Source organism: Lynx rufus, unplaced genomic scaffold, assembly GCF_022079265.1.
Source record: "Lynx rufus isolate CCGP_SWC_20201006 ecotype Redwood Valley unplaced genomic scaffold, mLynRuf1.p SCAF_65, whole genome shotgun sequence".
NCBI classification, from domain to species: domain Eukaryota; kingdom Metazoa; phylum Chordata; class Mammalia; order Carnivora; family Felidae; genus Lynx; species Lynx rufus.
Window position 1 is genome coordinate 28193 of NW_025814884.1, and position 19262 is coordinate 47454.

Sequence of the window (19262 nt, forward strand, 5' to 3'; positions counted from 1 at the left end):
CCGCAAGATCGTGACCTGGCTGAAGTCGGACGCTTAACCGACTGCGCCACCCAGGCGCCCCCACAAGTAACTCTTAAGTGCCTGTTAGCTACAAAGTGTTATCCTGTTGTTGTAGAATACAAACATTCAAAAACCAGTCTCTGCACCCCAGGAGTTCGTTGTTACCACTGCCATTTGTATTATTTACTCTATTTAGTGCTTACTGGGTGCCAGAGTCTCATAGAGCTTATAATTATCATTGTTATTTTGTATTGGCATTTGTTCCAGTTACCATAAGTTCCCGGTGAGGAATCTGAGTTTTCAAGGACTGGGTAGAATCTACGGTAAGCATGCAGAGTGAGGAGTTCAGTTTGCCAGGTAGAGAGGCAGAAGGACCAACATTTGTATGTTTGACAATGTTTGTAAACTATCACGATTACGTGTTTGGCAGAGTACACAGCAGTGCAGAGGCGAAGGTGTACGAGTGACCTTAGCAGGATTTATGAGCAGTTGGGTTTTGCTGGTAGAAAACGTGTGCTATGGGAATGGTTGGGAATGAGGTGAATACCTAGGTAAGACAAGCTTATGGAAGTTTGTTAGTGCTATAGAAAGGAGTAGATCTTACCTGATAGGCTTTGGGAAATTTCTTCAGTAGAATGCTTTTAGCGGCAAATAATAGGTGACTTCTAACAGTGACTAAACAGTAGGAACCAGAAATGTTTTGATGGTTCAGTGATGTCATCAGGATCCCAGTCATCACTTGTTCAGTTCTGGAGTTGGTGGTATTTTTATTTCTCCTTTCCAGGGTGGCTATTTAGCAACAGCTCCAGGTATCATATTCTCACATGGCAACATCCAGTGGGTGGGAAGGACTGCTTTGCTTTAGGTGTTTCTTTTCACTAGGAAGAGGCTTGCAGTAGACTTCCTCTAACATTTTAAAGACTAGGTTGTGTCACATACTCATTTCTAAACTGGTCCCTGGTAAATCAGGTACTGTGATTAGCTTAGAATAATACTTTCTCTTTTTGAAGCCAGGGTGAGGCCACCTTCTCTGTGTATGGAGACAATAAATATCCAAATAAAGTTGTGATTCTCTAGCAAGAATGAAGAATATGGAATGGCTCTTAGGGAGAGAACCAGCAGTATTTGATGCAGGGATTTTGGAGAATTTGAAGCAGAAGACTAAGAAGATTAGATTTGAGTTTAGGACACTCTGGTTATGGCATAAAATAAAGATCCCCAAGCCTTTTTCCTAAAGAGCCAGTGAATATTTTAGGTGATGTGGTTTCTCAGCTCTGCCCTTGTAGTGTGAAAGCAGCCATAGCAATATGTAAGTGAAGACATGGGTCTATGCCCCAATAAAACATTATTTACAGAACGAGATGGCAGGTTGGGTTTGACCTGTGGCCGTAGCATGCTGAACCCTCATATGGAGGATAGGTTATAGGAAACCACATAAAGAGACTGGGAGGCAAAGGAAGCTCTTGTTTTCTTAGCCTAGTATTAGTCCATTGTGAAACTTTCAGCTGTGTAGATTGAAAACGTCAGGGGGTTCAATTTATTCCATTAATTTTTTTCAGGGCCTTGTGTCTTTCTCATTTGTTTTGCATATTTTTTTTATTCATTTAAGAAATAACAATAATATTTTGTGGCTTTTTTTTTCCCTGCGAAAATTATCAGTTAAGAACTCATGTTTGACTAGGGCAATGGCAGGGAAAAGACAAAGCAGAGACTGAAACAGTATAGTAATACGAATCTGTGATTCCTGAATATGAAAAGTTAAGGGGTGAGAGAGAACTCTCAGAAGATTCAGAAGTTTCCAAGTTGTGTGCCAGCATGTAAATTGGACATGAAAAATGTGTAGTACTTTATCAGATGAACAGAGGAGAGCAGCAGGAATGAGGATACAGTAATTATGACTTTTGATTATTTTGGCAATGATTGCCTTTAATAGGTGAAGTATATTTTTAATTTTCTAAGAAAGTAAGGAAAGGAAAGAAACATAAAACTATAATCAGTAGTATGTTTTTATACTGGGTCTGATAGTTCTGTTTTTTCTAGAACAATCCCTGTTACTTCTTTTCATTCCTATCTGCCAGAAAAATGAACTAAGTCCTAGTTAGTTGGCAAAATTAACTGACTTTTCATATTTGAGAGGAACTTGTGTATGGTAGAACATGGTGGCAACCACCAGGATTCTCTCTCTCTCTCTTTTTTTTTTACTGAGTAAAATAGGATTGTTGCTTGTTTCACACTTTGTGACATCATGATTTCATCTATTCCTTTTAAACCTTTCTTCGCATGGATATATAGGAATGTAGGAATTTTCAAGGCAAATACCAAGAAAAAGAGATTCCAGGAAAGGTATTCTGTGACATAACCTTCTGACTGGTACCACGTGTATGACATCACCCCAAATAATAAAATTTCATATAATGCGTTGTGATAGAGGCACCACAACGACACCCAGATTTGATTATTCACTGGAAGATCTCACAGGACGCAGCATATAGTTGTTGCCTATGGTTTGGTATGGGGAGAGGCTAGAAAGGCCAATCAGCACAGACAAATGGTGCATGGGGTGAAGTCCAGAGTCGACCAAGCACAGGCTTCCAGGAATCCTATCTTTATGGAGTTAGCAGGATGTGCTTAATTCCTCCAGCATCAAATTAGGTCAGCACAAGTGAAATGTTGTCTGCCAGTACGAGGCTTATGGATACTCAGTGCCTGAGGTTTTCATCAAATGCTAAGCACATAGGCATCTTCTCCTTAGCATGTCCCAAAATTCCAGGTTTCCAAAAAGAAATCAAGTGTACGGCCTTAAGCACACTGATTTTACCAATACTTAGGCACAGTGAGCTTCTATTACCAAGCTAGGGAATGGTGGAAACCTTCCTTAAATCCAAGATCCCAGGGAACAACCAAGGGCCAGTCATTCAAGTAGGATATTCTGAGGGTAGCCATCTTTGGCCTGCTGGATGAAACCTTTTCTGCATAGAAATTACAGCCCTCAATTCATTTTTGGTGGTGTCTTAAAATTTTATTTTAATAGCAAGTAAAATGATGGTTATCATGGTACTGGTTTCAGTTTCATCATCCATATGAAGTAGGTATTTGTACAAAAAAAGGCTAGGGCAATATTAGGTCATTATCATCTTTTTTTATATGATTAAGCTTTCCTTATGATTCTTAGATATGATCAGCATAATGATTTTTGATTTAAAATTAGAATAAAATCTCAATTATATGGAAAACCCAGGTTTGATTCATACAGTGCTGAATCCCTGTTTATAGTTATATTTGGTCATATTCATCCATTGTTTTCTTGCCTAAATATACAAATAACTTGTATTTTTGTATTTTGCTTTATGTATTTTCATATACTTCCATATGGGAGACAGTACCCCTATTATGTTACTTTGATCTCTATCTTAATGCTCAAGGTGACTGTATCATGGTTAATATATGCTAAGAGTAGCTTCAATGGATACTACTTTGGTAGTATGGTTGTTGTACTTTGTTTGATTGTTTTTTACGTTTAATGATCCTTATTTTTTCAGCAGTTTTAAGTTCACAGCAAAATATAATAGAAAGTACAGAGAGTCTCCATATACCATACCATGCTCCCGTACACGCCTAGCCTCCCCTGTTGTTAACATCTTGCACGACAGTGGTCCATTTTTAGTAGTAATTTTTTTTCAGTTCCTTTGTTTAGTTTTGAGTGAGAGAGCATGTATGTGTGTGAGCAGCCAAGGGGCAGAGGGAGAAGGGAGAAAGAATCCTGTGCTGTCAGCACAGAGCCTGATGCAGGACTTGATTCCATGAACTGTGAGATCATGACCTGATCTCAGATCCAGACATGGACGCTGAACCAATTGAGCCACCCAGGCACCCTGACAAGAGTGGTGCATTTTATATGGACACTAACTCTTCATGTTCAGGCAATGTCTCTAATTTGCATTAGTGTTCAGCCTTGGTGTTATACATTCTTTGGGTTTTAACAAATGTGTAATGATGTGAATCCACCTTTGTGGTATCGTGTGAAAGAGTTTCACTGCCTTACAAGTCCTCTGTGCTTGGGCGCCTGGGTGGCTCAGTCGGTTAAGTGTCCGACTTTGGCTCAAGTCATGATCTCGTGGTTCACGAGATCGAGCCCTGTGTCAGGCTCTGGAATGACAGATCGGAGCCTGGAGCCTGCTTCCTATTATGTGTCTCCCTCTCTCTCTGACCCTCCCCCCATTCATGTTCTGTCTCTAAAAAAAATAAACGTTAAAAAAATTTAAAAAATAGTCCTTGGGGGTGTGCCCCTTTTTCCCTACATTAACCCCAACCCTTACCTCCATAGTCTTGCTCTTTAAAGAGTGTCATATAGTAACAATCATACAGTGGCTATCGTTGAATGTTTAGAAAATTAAAATTCCCCACTAATTGAATGTAGGCATTCAAGATATTCTTTGCCCTTTGTTTTGTTTTGTTGCTCATCAGTAGAGGATCTGATGACATATGCCTTCCATGAAAACAAGCATGATTTTTCTAGATGTGTGTCACCCAATGGGGAGGGTTGAGAAAAATGACATCATGAGCCACTACATAGTACCAACATTGGGATCATCCTCTGTGATGTTCAGTGGGTCTAGATAGACTCTCTAGCAATGGAAGGAGACAGTCTCGAGAAGTTAGAAGTTTATCAAATTGGAATGCCACAGCCTTCCAACTTACCTTGCCATTGGAAATAAGGCCAGGGAGAGTCTGCTTGTTATGGTTTGGCCATGATGCAAAGTACAATAACTATGGAGCACATTTGTGAGGTGTTGTTTCATCCTAACTCTGAACAGTCTCTACTAAATGGCTGGGGAAGTTCTGCTGTGTTACAGCAAAATAAAAAAACTCTCTTTTAACTTCTATAGGGGTGGAAGTCCAGAAAAATCATGCTAGTTGCAGTTTGACATTGTCAGCTTGTGATAATCATTCTCCTAACGACACCATTTTCCTCCAGTGTCATAGAGTCGGTCAGTGATGGCCATTGTAAACATCAGTTCACCTGTAGGTGTCAAATTTTGATAAAACCCATTCTTGCTTTTGGTCAATATAGAGGAGAAAGTAACATTTCTTAGTGCTTTAAGCCTACGAATGGGATAATTACCATTCAGTGTAGTGTGGTTTCCAGGTGTGGTCCCAAAGCAATACTTTTTCACAAATCATAAGCCGTACACTTGTAATTTCCTCTATTTTTCGATTGTTGATTTAACATGTATTTTGCTTTCTTCTTTAGGAGCAGATAAGAATGCTGAGGGAGACTCTATAGCCAGGTAGGATTTTTCTGGATTTGTAAAAATGACATTCGTTGGGGCACGTGGGTGGCTCAGTCAGTTAAGGGTGTGACTCTTGACTTCAACTCAGGTTTGTGAGTTCAAGCCCCACGTCGGGTTTTGCACTGACAGCCTCCTTGGGATGTCTTTCCCGATTTCTGTGTGCACTCACTCTCAAAGTATAAAGGAATGAAATGAAATGAAATGGAAAATGAAAGGAAAGGAAGTGAAATGAATGAACTGAAAATTATGTGTTTCCTAAGGGAACGCAGAGAAAAAAAGCAGTTGTTGAGTGGTCTACTCTGGACAAGACACTATATCCTATGCATAACATCTGTTAAGTTATGTAGGCATTGCATAGCTTTGCAAACTAGCTGTGTTGTTGTAGCCTACTTTTTATTACTTTGGCAACTGTGGTTCAGGGAGGTTGAAGACTCGACCATGATTCCATAGTTAATGGGTAGCTGAGGGGCTTTTCCCGTCAGCCTGTGCAGCTTCCACATCCATTCTCTGGTTCCTCAGCAGCACTGAGATGAAGATACAGATCCTAGGGCAGATCAACTCAGAATGTCAAAGCTAATCATGTCGGAACTCTAATTTAGGGTTTTCTTAAGAAACCAGGTTAGTGCAAGCATTTGCCCTTATGTATTTGACCACTAGTGCTAACAAAAGTCATTAGTGCAGTGGTAACTAGTCCCTTGTTTTTACCATCCCAGATTTTAGGATGGATGTCAGCTATGGCCATGGTGTCAAGGCTTTTACATAATAAGCAAGATGTCGTCAGGCATCTCCTTAGATGTGGTGATATCCCCTATTCTTGAGACAAATGAGTTTTCTGTGAGGCAAGGGTATCTAGTTGTAGACCATGTTACGTTAATTAAATTCAGTCTCTATCACAAGGATATTGCTAGGATATTTCGAGGATTCTCTGTTGCCTAAGTTCCCAGTCTGGTTTCCCTTTGGACTAGTACCCTTGACTAGTTCTAGGAAGCTTTTTCTTTTTTGGAGATTTTTTCCCTATGACGTTTCTGTACTGTGTTTTTGCCTTTTTACTTTCTTCTCTGGGTTTCTTGGTATTTCTTTTTTTTTTCCCATTAATATTTCCCCTTCTGCCAGCTAAGGACTCTCCATTTTTCCAGAGGCCAAATCAAAACTACTTAGAGTCTCAAGATTTAGGGAACCTCAGAGATTAATTCATCAAAATACCCTCTGGTAATTCAACCTCTGTTTAACCTCCTTGCCGAATGGTTGCTTACATGGACAGTTTGAAACTCAAAAGAGATTGAAGTGACCTAGTTAGATATGATAAGTCACAGAAATGAGATTTACATTCGGGTTCTTTTCTTTCTTTCTTTCTTTCTTTCTTTCTTTCTTTCTTTCTTTCATTTCTTTCTTTGTTTTTTTGTCTTCATCTTGCAGACAAATATTTCAATGATAGAAATCTGGGGAGTGGGTCTAATGAATAAAATGAAGGAGGGTAAGAGTCAAATTAGCAGAGGAGACCAGGTTTCAAGGAGAACAACACTGAGTTGGATAGAAACAAGAGTTTTAGGAAAGATGTCAGAATATGGGGGTTTATGACAAGTGACATAAAGGTGAATGTCAGGAATGAAGGACCCAGGATTAGGGGAGTTGTTTAGAAAGGCATATTCAAATAGAGAGTTCAAGAGGGTCGTGACAAGCAGGTTTCTGCTTTTGTGTGTGTTGGTTTCATTGAAGGTGCGAGCATACCTCAGCTTTTCTGATGAGAGAGATTAACAATCCTTTGAGCTGCTGGGAAGAGTCTGTTTACAGCAAATAGAAATATGATATCCCCTACTTCCACCCCAACTTAGGGAGGATAGCTTAGATCCTCTCAAGGAATTGGGGATGGGGGGTGGAGATTGTGAACATCAGGGATGTATGGCCCAAGGCAAGCTGTCTCCTCACTCCACCTCTTTTCCTAAATCTGTGATGCCCTTCCCATGTACTTGTAGGGCTGGGCAGGGGTAGGACTGACTTGTCAAATCAGTAAAGGAGCTTCATCTGGATCGGTGATAACATGCCTATGTTGAGGTGACTGTGTGGATGACTGAGACTCCCAGTTCGCTTGTTCTCCAGGAGCAGGACATGGTTCCTACCCTCGGTCATTTGAGCCCATCCTTGTTGTAGGAGTGTATGGCTTCATAGGCTAAAGATTGAAAGGTTGGGGGATGCCACAGAACCGTGCCGAAGAGTGATGTAGGAGTGGGAGCTCATAGGGAAGAAAATAGTCAGGCAGCATATAGAGAAATAGAGGCACAACTACCAGGACCATTTGATCGCAGTCTCTCTCCTTGGGTAGCTGAATGCCCCCTGAAGGCTTGGAATGTCTTGCTAGTTATTATGGACCTAAATAAGGCAAGACCAGTGTGGGAACAAAGTTGGCCGTGGGAACTTTTAATCTTTTAATCTCTAGTTAGTACTACCACTCATAACAGGGAAACCCAAACTTTGATATATTTAGTTAAACGGAGGTCTACCTGACACACAATGTAATGGATGGTCCACCATGTTCGCCATAAGTGTAGCACCCATCTGGTAAAGTATGATGGTATTACGATACCACTGACTAGATTCCCTATGCTGTACCTTTGAGCCTTGTGGTTATTCATTCTATAACTGGAACACTGAACTTCCCTCTCCCCTTCACCCATTTTGTCAATCCCCCCACCTCCCCTCCCTTCTGGCAAGAGTCAATTCTCTGCTTTTATGGGGCTGTTTCTGCTTTTGCTCTGTTTGTTCATTTATTCCCCATTTTACATTCTACACAGAAGTGAAATCATATAGGATTTGTCTTTCTCTGTCTGACTTATTTCACTTACCCTCATACCATCTAGGTACATCCATGATGTGCAAATCTCATTCTGTTTTATAGCTGCGTAATATTTCATTGTGTGTGTGTGTGTGTGTGTGTGTGTGTGTGTGTGTGGTCTCTTCATGTATTGGTGGACACTTGGGTTGCTTCCATATCTTGTCTATTGTAAACAATGCTATAATAAAGATAGGGGTGCATATATCTTTTCAAATTAGTACCTCCATTTCCCTTGGGTAAATAAATACCCAGTAGTGGAATCACTGGATCCTATGGTATTTGTGTTTTTAATTCGTTGAGGCCCCTCCATAGTGGCTTTCACTGTGGCGATACCAATTTATATCCCATGACCGGTGCACAAGGGTTGTTTTTCCTCCACACCCTGAGCAACCCTTGTTGTTTCCTGTGTGTTGAAACTGAGCCATTCTGACAGATGTGAGGTGAGAAGTCATTGTGGTAACGTTTATACATTTCATTTTCAACCATTTCAGAGCATTGTCTGCCTGTCACATTTGGTTATTGGAAACTCAGACTGGGTCTTTCCTGGAGATTTCACAGGTTGGCAGAGGTGGAGTCAAAATAGAGAACTGAAATTTTTTTTAAAACAGGGTCCAAATTGTGAAAGACCTGTACTCTAGAAACCGTAACACACTGATGAAAGAAATTGAAGGTGACGGAAAGAGAAACACATCCGATGCTCACAGATGGGAAGAATACATATTTTTAAAGTGTCTGCACTACCCAAAGGCATCTACAGATGTCATGCAATCCCTGTCAACATACCAACAGCATTTGTCACAGCTAGACAAACAAGCCTAAACGTTGTATAGAACCACAAAAGAACTTGAATGGCCAAAGCAGTATTGCAAAAGAGGAAAACTGGAGGTATCGCAGTCTCAGATTTCAAGTTTTCTTCCAAGGCTGTAGTAATCCAAACAGGATGGTGGGTACTGGCATACAAAATAGCCTCATAGCTCAGTGGAATAGAACCACAAACCCAGAAATAAATCCACCACTGTATGGTCAGTTCATCTTCCACAAACAGGAAAGACTATCCAGTGGGGAAAAGGCAGTCTCTTCACCAAATGGTGTTGGTTAAACCAGACAAGTCACATTCCAAAGAATGAACCTGGGTCAATTTCTGTACCATACACACAAATAACCTGAAAATGAATTAAAGACCTAAGTGTGAGACCTTAAACCATAAAAAATCCTTGAAGAGAGCACAGGCCGTCATTTCTCTGACTTTGGCTGTAGCAACATTTTACTAGTTATGTCTCCTGAGCCAAGGGAAATAAAGCAAGAATAAACTATGGGGACTACATTAACCTACAAAGCTTTTGCACAGTGAAGGGAAACATCAAAACTAAAAGGCATCCTCTGGGATGGGAGAACATATTTGCAAATATTTTGCAAATCCAGTAAGGGTTAGTATCCACAAAGTATAAAAAATTGATATGAGTAAACATCCTCCCCTCCAAAAAAGCCCAGTTTAAAAATGAGCAGAAGATATAACCAGACATTTTTCCAAGACAATATACAGATGGTCAACAGACACAGGAAAAAAGGCTCCCCAAAACTACAACGAGATATCATGTCACACCTGTCAGAATGGCTAAACTCCAAGACACAAGAAGCAAGTGTTTGCGAGGATGTGGAGACAAAGGAAACCTCTTGCACTGTTGGTGGAAATGCAAATGGGTGCGGCCCCTCTGGAAAACAGTATGGAGATTCCTCAAAAAATTAAAAAGAGAACTCTCCTATGATCCAGTTATTGTACTTTTGGATACTACCCCAAAAAATACAAAAAAACACGAATTCCATGGGACACACGCACCCCTGTGTTTATTGCAGCATTATTTCCAATAGCCAGTGCAAGCGTCCATTGACAAATGAGTGAACGCAGGAGTTCTATATGTATGTATCTGTGTGTGTATATGTTTTTCATACACACACACACACACACACACACACACACACACACACAAACACACACACCCTGGAATATTACTCAACCATAAAACAATGAAATCTTGCCATTTACTTGGCAAGGATGTAATCAGGATGGAGCCTGAGAGTAGAATGTTAAGAAAAGTCAGGAAAAGACAAATACCATATGATTTTACTCATGTAGCACTTAAGAAACAACAAATGAGCAAAGGAGAAAAAAGAAGGAGAGACAAACCAAGAAATAGGCTCTTACCTGCCGACAACAAACAGATGGTTCCCAGAGAGGAGGTGAGTGGTGGGAGGGCTGAAAGATGTGATGGGGATGAAGGAGTGCCCTTGTCATGATGAGCATGGGGTGAGTATGGAGTTGGTGAATCACTATATTAATAAACTAATATAACACTGGATGCTATTATTACTGAAATTAAAATAAAACTCAATGAAAAAACCAGAGGCCAACTTTTAATTATACCAAGAAACGTGGTTTAATACACAGATAGCTGAACTTTCACTTAATTTTTAAAATTTTCTTTTAAAATAAATGAACATGTTTTTGTTGTATATTTTTGCTCTAAAGGCTTTCTGACAAACCTGGTCCTGATGATTCATGGCCTACATCATCTAGCCAAGTCTTACATTTTGGTAGCAAGGTAAAGTACTCTCCTGTGAAACTCACTTTCCTGCTCTGAATTGAGTTTTCTCCCTTATTTACTCTGAACATTTAAGAGGAGCCTGTGTATCATCATTTTATGTGTGTCATGGAAAGTTAGCAAGAACAAACCACTTTACGCGTTGAATGTTTTGTTTGGTTTTGTTGTACTTTGCTAAACCCTACAGGTGGAGTCTTATAAAAGAATGGGCTGGAAAATATATAATGACCATCAAATTATATTAGGAAAAGCTTTCCCATCATGGAGGAAATGTGACATTTGCTTAAGGATAAGGATTCTTACTGTGATAGTAGCATGACTGATGATACTCATGCCTAAATGAAACCTGATTGGGTCCACGTATCTATTGTAGGTTGCCCCCCCACCCCGGCCCCGGGCAAGTTTTATTTCGGTGACATACAGGATTTTCCTTTGGCTCTATCCTTTGTTCTACATTTAGACTAAAATAATATTAGAAAATGTAGACATTTAGATGTTTACATTATTTCTCAACATTTACCTTACAAAAGTGTTCCCCTGTAGTTTTGAAATAAATGCATGAAGAGTAAGTTAAAATTGTGCATCTCCCTGAAGAATACGTGTTTTGCTGAAAAGAGTAGCTCTATGAGCAGAGGCTCTTCATAGCCAAGTTGTCCAATTTTTAATTTCAGAAATCTTTCATATGTAGCTTTGAACACTATCTCCTCCTAGTCCTTGTGTCAGATTCTAAAATGTAAAGTTTCAGACATCTGATATTTATTTCAGTATTCATTTCAAAGCCCCTCAGTCATGATAAGCTCCTGGAGGTTAGGAAACACAATTGTCAGACTCCTGGAGCTCCTAGAATAAAGTCTTGCTTGGAAGAAACAATGTCATAGGCTTTGAATGTGAATAAATGAGTAGGGAAATGGAATTCCGTAGAATGGAGTTTGAAAAGTAACAAAATACGCATGATATATCACAATTAAATATGTGAATTTAAAAAGTCAGGCTTCAGTTTACATTCCGTTTTAGTGTTTAACATGTATAAACGCAAATGAATTCTATTGAGGAAATCAGGAGTTACATAAGAAAGAAGGTTACAGTATATTTTTAGTATCCTCCCATTGTGAGCTTAGAATTGCAGAGAAAAAGTCCTCAGCCTTTGTTTGTGTAACCCCATCTGTGTCCCATTACATACATCCTTTGAAGGTTCCCATTTCTTCCTAGAATTCTCATTCCCAATTCTTTCTCCATAGTGAAAGTTGATGTGTTAGGAACCTCTCTTTTTCTGTTATTTTGTTAGTCTAGTAGTAATTTATAGCTTTTAGGAAGTGATAGATGCCAGTAATTGAACAATTTATTTTATAGTGAAAAAAATTAAATTCCTTATTACAGTACTTATAACCAGGTAACTGTAGTGTGATTAAAGTCAATATTATTGGGGATATACTGTGAATCAAAGCCTCTGTTTTATGTATAAGTTTTATAGATAGATATAGATATAGATATAGATATAGATCTATATCTTTCAAAGGTTTAAAAGAGACTATTGTTCATACTATATTCCCAATCCTACTTATGTACCTGTTGAAAAATGCATGTTGTTTACACTTACCTTATTTTGCTCACATTTCTCCTTTTCTTCCTTGTCTTAAGCTCATGCTTCATTGATTGGTCATGTCTCATTTTTTTTTCCTTTTTTCCTCTTCTCCCCCGATGATTTTAAAGATATTTTTGATGTTTTTAAGTTTATTTATTTTGGAGCGAGAGAGAGAGACAGAGTACAAGCGGGGTAGGGTCAGAGACAGTGGGAGACAGAATCCAAAGCAGGCTCCAGGCTCGGAGCTGTCAACACAGAGCTCAATGTGGGGCTCAAACCCACAAACCGTGAGATCATGACTCATGAGCTGAAGTTGGACGCTGAGCTGACTGAGCAACCTATGTGTTCCCACCACCATGCTCTTTTTTAATGGTTTACCCCTACTCTAATATTTCCTTGCAGAAAACATTACTTTAGTGTCTGTTCTTTTAGTACATCACTTTCTGTCAACTCCATTGTCAACGTATTGGTTATGGAATTCTACTGTCTGTGTGTGGTTTTCATCCATGACTCATTGCCCCACAAGGTTTATTATTCTTTTTCTCTTTCTTGGAAGGAGCTGAGCTAAATGTTTTTGTAATGTTTGTATTTCTCCTGGAAAGGGAGGGAGAGAGAGAGAGAATGAGCAAGTGCTAGTAGGGAGGGGCAGACAGAGAGGCAAGGAGGGGATTTCAAGCAGGTTCCACTCTGTCAGCACAGAGCCCAATGTGTGGCTTGAACCCCACTAACCGTGAGGTCATGACCGGAGCTGACATCAAAAGTGGGTCACTTAACTGACTGAGCCACCCAGGCATCCCAGAAGGAGCTACATTTAAACAGTCATATTTGTCTTTAGTGTTTTGAGAAACAGAAGCCACTTAAACTGTTTGCAATTCCAACTTACCGACATAAGATACTACTGAAGAGTACGTTTGTATATTTTCTCTTACAAGAGATAGTTCATGCCAGTCTAAATCATGCAAACACTTCACAAGATAACATATTTAAATTTCTTAGTGTTAGTTTTTTCAACATGCTTTCAATTACCTAGGGTTCAATGTTTATCTGAGGTTACTTTGGTAAAGTATTTACCCGATATTAATCAGTTACAGGTACGGCGAGTAACATTTGGGACTACTTATGAGATCTCTTGTAATCCTCACCACATAAGGAAATGGAGACTGGTAATAAATAGTAAACGGCGTAACTGAGAAGTGAATCTACATTTGAATGATTCCAAAGCCTGTGTTCCTTGTGTAATGGTGCTCATGTGGTAATGGTGAATATTACAATGATGTTATCGAATTGGATTCTTGTAATCCTTACAGCTATTAATTCTTTTCTAGAATGTCCCGAAATCACGCATAGCAAAGCTACTGCATTCTTCTTGGCAATTCATTAAAAACAGTAAGCTATTGGAAGACTTATATTATTCATTAATTCTTGTCCCTTCTTGTGTTATTCACTAATTTGAAGTTACAGATATTTTCATGTCCTCTTTACTTTGTTTTCTACTAAGTGAGACCAAAACGTGGCACTATGAAACCAGAAGATGGAACCTTATCTGAGGACAACAATCCTGATTCTGAAAATAGAGATATGGCTGAAACTCTTTCCAAACCACAAGTCAGAGTTTATGGGGATCCTATTCCTGTTTTACCATCATCTAAATCTCTTCTGAAACCTTCTCTCAAGACGTTAGGTGTCCTTGGTCTTGCAAAGGTAAGTTGTTTCGTTTTATACTGCCCCCACCCGTACCATCCTCTTGCTCCTTATAATGATGAAAAGGATCTTAGGAAGAAATGGAAGTCCTCAAGATCATAATAGAAATCAGTGTAATGACAACAGAGAGGAAGGTACAGGATTGAAATTTAGAAAGTTTGGTGGGAGTAGATAATTCTCAGGTATGCCTTTATGGAAGCAAAGAAGGAGAAGGCAGCTGGAAAGAATAGCTCGATGCATATGAAGATGAGGAGGGGGTTGAAGGGGAAGAATTCATTTTAGAAGGGCGAGTTGAACTTAAAGTATGAAGAGTTGAGGGAAAGTATCATAAAATCACAGCAGCAATAGTGGGATTAAGGCAGAGCAGATGCTCTTTAAATTATAAAATGTGGGAGGGGATATTTTAAGTGCAAGTTAAGAAAAAAAAGCCAGGTAACAACCAAAAAATGCTTAGACTCTTCTGAATGACTTACAGCTGATTTCTGTGAAGAACCGAAAGAAATTTTGCCCTTGCCTTTCAGTTTAATAAAGGTGATATCCTAGATTTAGTTTAGCAAAACCTGTGTTTCTAAGGAATGCAAAGTGAAATCTGTTTTAGTCCATACCAGGTTGATTGCTAATTTTCACTTTTTGGTTATTGTCTTTCTTGGGGTTTCTAAGGTAACCTACTGTGTGGTATAATCTTGGCATATTTTAGGTCTTTTAGAGTAGAAAGAGAGGAAATAAACATTTATTCTTTTCATTAAATAAAATTTCTGGTGATGTAAATAAGGTTCTTTATCCGTGAAATGAAAAACTAAATTTGAAGCTGCGACACTGAATTTGTTTTTTTTTTTAACTTATTTATTTATTCTGAGAGAGAGAGCAAGCAGGGTAGGGACAGGGAGAGAGGGGAGAGACATAGAGAATCCCAGACAGGCTCTTCATTGTCAGCACAGAGCTCGACGCATAGCTCAGACTCACAAACCGGTTTGTGAGATGACGACCTGAGCCCAAATCAAGATGCTTAACTGCCTGAGCTACCCAGGTGCCACTTAAGCTGCCACACTCTGAAAGAAAAAATATATAAAATATGTTTTCTGCATTCTGATTTATCTTTTTTTAATTTTAAGTTTTCAATTGTTTATGTATTTTGAGAGAGAGAGAGTAAGACAGAGACAGAGAGAGACAGAGAGAGAGTCCTAAGCAGGGTCTGTGCTGCCAGTGTCAAACCCGACACAGAGCTTGAATAACCTGAGCCAAAATCAAGGTGGACGCTTAACCAGCTGAGCCACCCAGGTGCCACTCTTTTTTTTAATAGTATCTGCATATAATAGACACATACACACATTCCAAATGAATGAACTCAACATGTATAAATTTTTGTCTAATATGAACTCTTTGTCATGACAGAATCATAAGGCATGAAAGGTTGCCAAGAGGGTATGCAAAATTCGTTGTAGGAGGTGATTTTTACTTTTTCAAAGATTTCCGACAATAGATACATTTTTAAAACAATATTTATTTATTTTTGAGAGAGATGAAGCATGAGAGGGGCAATGGCAGAGAGAGAGGGAGACACAGAATCTGACGCGGGCTTCTGTGCTGTCACAGAATCTAATGCAGGCTTCTGTGCTGTGCTTCTTCTGTGCTGACAGCTCAGAGCCTGACACGCGGGGCTCGAGCTCAGGAACCGTGAGATCGTGACCTGAGCTGAAGTCGGATGCTTAGCCGACTGATTCCCCCAGGCACCCCAAGATACATTTTATATTATTCAGGGGAAACTTTAGTATTCATAGTTGTTCAATTTATCCCCTAAATTCTTTCATGTCTAAAACTGAGAAAGACTGCTGAGTTGATTTTTTTTTTGGGGTCCCTTTCTTCTTTCCTCCTGGGAATGTTCAGTCTTCCTTGATAATCAAACATGTATTGGAAGACTTTAAAATCTTCAAATTGGATGATCATAAATATATTAGTTGCTTAATACTAGATTCCTTCTCGGGTCCTTAACAACCTTCCTATATGGTGTAGATAGGAAATTAGAGCTCTTCATATGCTGTTCCCAGTGGAATAATAAAACTATATGAAGTTTAAAATCGGTTTTTATATTTTTCTTAGACATCGTGGTAGTCCTGGAAAATGGCTCAAAATTCTGTAATCCTGTATTTCTCTTCTATACTTTAAATCTTGTCCCTTAAGATTAACTTTTTCATTCGTTTTACTATTTTTTTTAATGTTGATTTTTGAGAGAGAGTGAGGGAGCATATGAATCGCAAGCCGACTCCATGCTTCGTGTGGACCTGACGCAGGGCTTGATCCCATGGCCTTGGGATCATGACTCGAGCTGAAACTAAGAGTTGGACGCTCAACTGACTGAGCCACCCAGGCGTCCCAAGAGTAATTTTTAAAATGCAGTATTCTTATAAAATCCTGAATTAGTGTTTCACAGTTAAAACTTTTTATGACTCTTACTGCTATTCATTACAGAAATGACTATTTGTGTATATTAGTAAAAGCATATTTTACATCCTTAAAACTACTGTTAAAATATGGAGTTGAAATCTTGAATCTCATGTTTTTTTCCCCTGCTTTTGTGATTGTATTATTTTTACTCCTTAAGAATATTTTTAGTGTTTGTTTATTTTTGAGAGAAAGTGAGGGAGAAGGGGAGGGGTAGGGAGAGGGGTACAGAGGGTCCAAATCAGGCTCTGTGCTGACAGCAGAGAGCCTGATGCGGGGCTCGAAGTCATGAACCAAGAGCTCATGACGTGAGCAAAAATCGGAGACTTAACTGACTGAGCCACCCAGGCGCCCCTCCCCTGTTTTCATTATTATTCTTTATTTGTTCTTTATTTTTATTATTTGACAATTTAGTGTCCAGTTAGGGAATATATAGTGTGTACATTGTAGTCTTGGCTTAGGGAGTAGATTCATGGAATTCATCACTTCCGGATAACCCCAGGGCTTACTCCAACATGTGCCTTCCTCAATGCCCACCATCCCTTTTTTCCACCCCCTTAACTCCCCACCCCCACCAACCCTCAGCTTGTTCTCTGTCTTTTAAGATCATCATATGGTTTGCCTCCCTCTAGGTATTTGTAACTATTTTTTTTCTTTCCCTTCCCCTATGGTCTTGTGTGAAGTTTTCAAATTCCACATATGAGTGAAAACATGATATCTTTCTCTTGACCGACTTATTTCATTTAGCATCATACCTTCCAGTTGCTTCCACAGTGTTGCAAATGGCAAGATTCCATTCTTTTTCATGGCCAGGTCGTATTATTCCGTTGTAGATAGACCACCACCTCTTCTTTAGCCATTCATCGGTTGATGGACATTTGGGCTCTTTCCATAATTTGGCGATTGTTGATAGAACTGCTATCAATTCTGGGGTACAACCCCTACAAATCAGCACTCCTGTATCCTTTGGATAAATGCCTACTAGTGCTGTAATTCTACTTTTAATTTTTTGAGGAACCTCCACACTGCTTTCCAGAGTGGCTGCACCCGTTTGCATTGCCACCAACAGTGCAAGAGGGTTCCCATTTTGCCACATCCTCGCCAACATCTGTTATTTCCAGGGGTGTGTATTTCACCACCACACTCTGACTCATTGAGGTGTTATCCCAGTGGGGTTTGATTTGTATTTCCTGGATGATGTGTGATGTTGAGCATCTTTGCATGTGTCCGTTGGCCATCTGGGTGTCTCCTTTGGAAAAGTGTCTATTCACGTCCTCTGCCCCTTTCTTCGCTTACTTGGTTTCCGGGTGTTGAGTTTGGCAAGTTCTTTATAGACTTTTTTATCCTAACCCTTTATGTGATATGCCATTTGCAAATACATATCTTCTCCCATTCCGTTGGTTGCCTTTAAAGTTGTTGATTGTTGTCTTTGCTGTGTGGCAGCTTTGTATCTTGATGAGGTCCCAAAAGTTCACTTTTGCTTTTATTTTCCCTTGCCTTTGGAGACATGTCAAGTAAGTAATCGCTGCAGCCGAGGTCAGAGAGGTGGTTGCCTGCTTTCTCCTCTAGGATTTTGATGGTTTCCTGTCTCACGGTAAGCTTTTTCATGCATTGGAGTTTATGTTTGTGTAAGGTGTAAGAAAGTGGTCCAGGTTCACTCTTGTGCATGTTGCTGTCCAGTTCTCCCAGCACCATTAGCTAAAGAGACTGTCTTTTTTGCATTAGCTACTCTTTCCTGCTTTGTTGGAGCTTAGTTGGCCACACATCTGTGGGCCTATTTCTGGGTTCTCTATTCTATTCCATTGGCCTCTGTGCTTGTTTGGAGCTAATACCGTGCATTTGAGGAGTCCAGCTTTGTAGTACAGGCTAAAGTCCGGGATTGTGATGCCTCCCCCACTCTGGTTTTCTTTTTCAACCTTACTTTGGTTGTTCGGGTCTGGGTCTTTTGTGGTTCTCCCCAAAGTTTAGGATTGTTTGTTCTAGTTCTGTGAAGAATGCTGCTGTTATTTTGATTGGGATTGCATTGAGTGTACAGATTGCTTCGGGTAGTATTGACATTTTAACAATGTTTGTTCTTGCAACCCATGAGCATGGGATATTTTCCGGGTTCTTTGTGTGTTCTTCAGTTTCTTTCATAAGTTGTCTATAGTTTTCAGCATACAGATCTTTTACCTCTTTGGTTAGGTTTAATGCTAGGTGTTTTATGGTTTGGTGCAGTGGTAAATGGGATCGATTCCTTGATATCTCTTTCTAATGTTTCATGATTGGTGTATAGACATGCAACCGATTTGGGTGCATTGATTTTAATCCTGCAGCTTTGCTGAATGCATGTATCCTTTCTAGCAGTTTTTTGGTGGAGGCTTTCAGGATGTCCACATACATTATCGTGTCATCTGCAAACTGTGAAAGTTTGACCTCTTGTTGTCAACTTGGATGCCTTTTAATTCATTTTGTTGTGTGATGTCTGAGTCTAGGACTTCCAACATTATGCTAAGCAACAGTGGTGAGAGTAGAAATCCCTTCCATGTTCCTGATCTCAGGGGAAAAGCTCTCAGTGTTTCTCCATGGAGGAGGCTATTAGCTGTGGCATGTTCATATGTGGCTTTTAGGGTTTGAAGGTCTATTCCTTCTATCCGATTTTCTTGAGGGTTGTAATAAGAAATGGTGCTGTATTTTGTCAAATGCTTTTCCTGCATCTATTGACAGGATCATATGGTTCTTATCCTTTCTTCTCTTCATGGGACGTGCCATGTTGATTGATTTGTGAATATTGAACCAGCCCTGCTGCCCAGGAAAGAATTGCACTTGATCCTGGAAAA

General features: G+C 39.6%; 1 protein-coding gene across 1 annotated transcript in view; it reads left to right on the forward strand.

Annotated features, from left to right (window-relative positions):
* LOC124500937 (ankyrin repeat domain-containing protein 26-like) overlaps positions 1-19262 on the forward strand; it is a 149707-nt gene that overhangs the window by 18887 nt on the left and 111558 nt on the right. Inside the window, 4 exon segments of the mRNA XM_047064798.1 lie at positions 5252-5288; positions 10649-10721; positions 13629-13689; positions 13802-14004. Coding sequence (XP_046920754.1) covers positions 5252-5288; positions 10649-10721; positions 13629-13689; positions 13802-14004 — 374 coding nt within the window.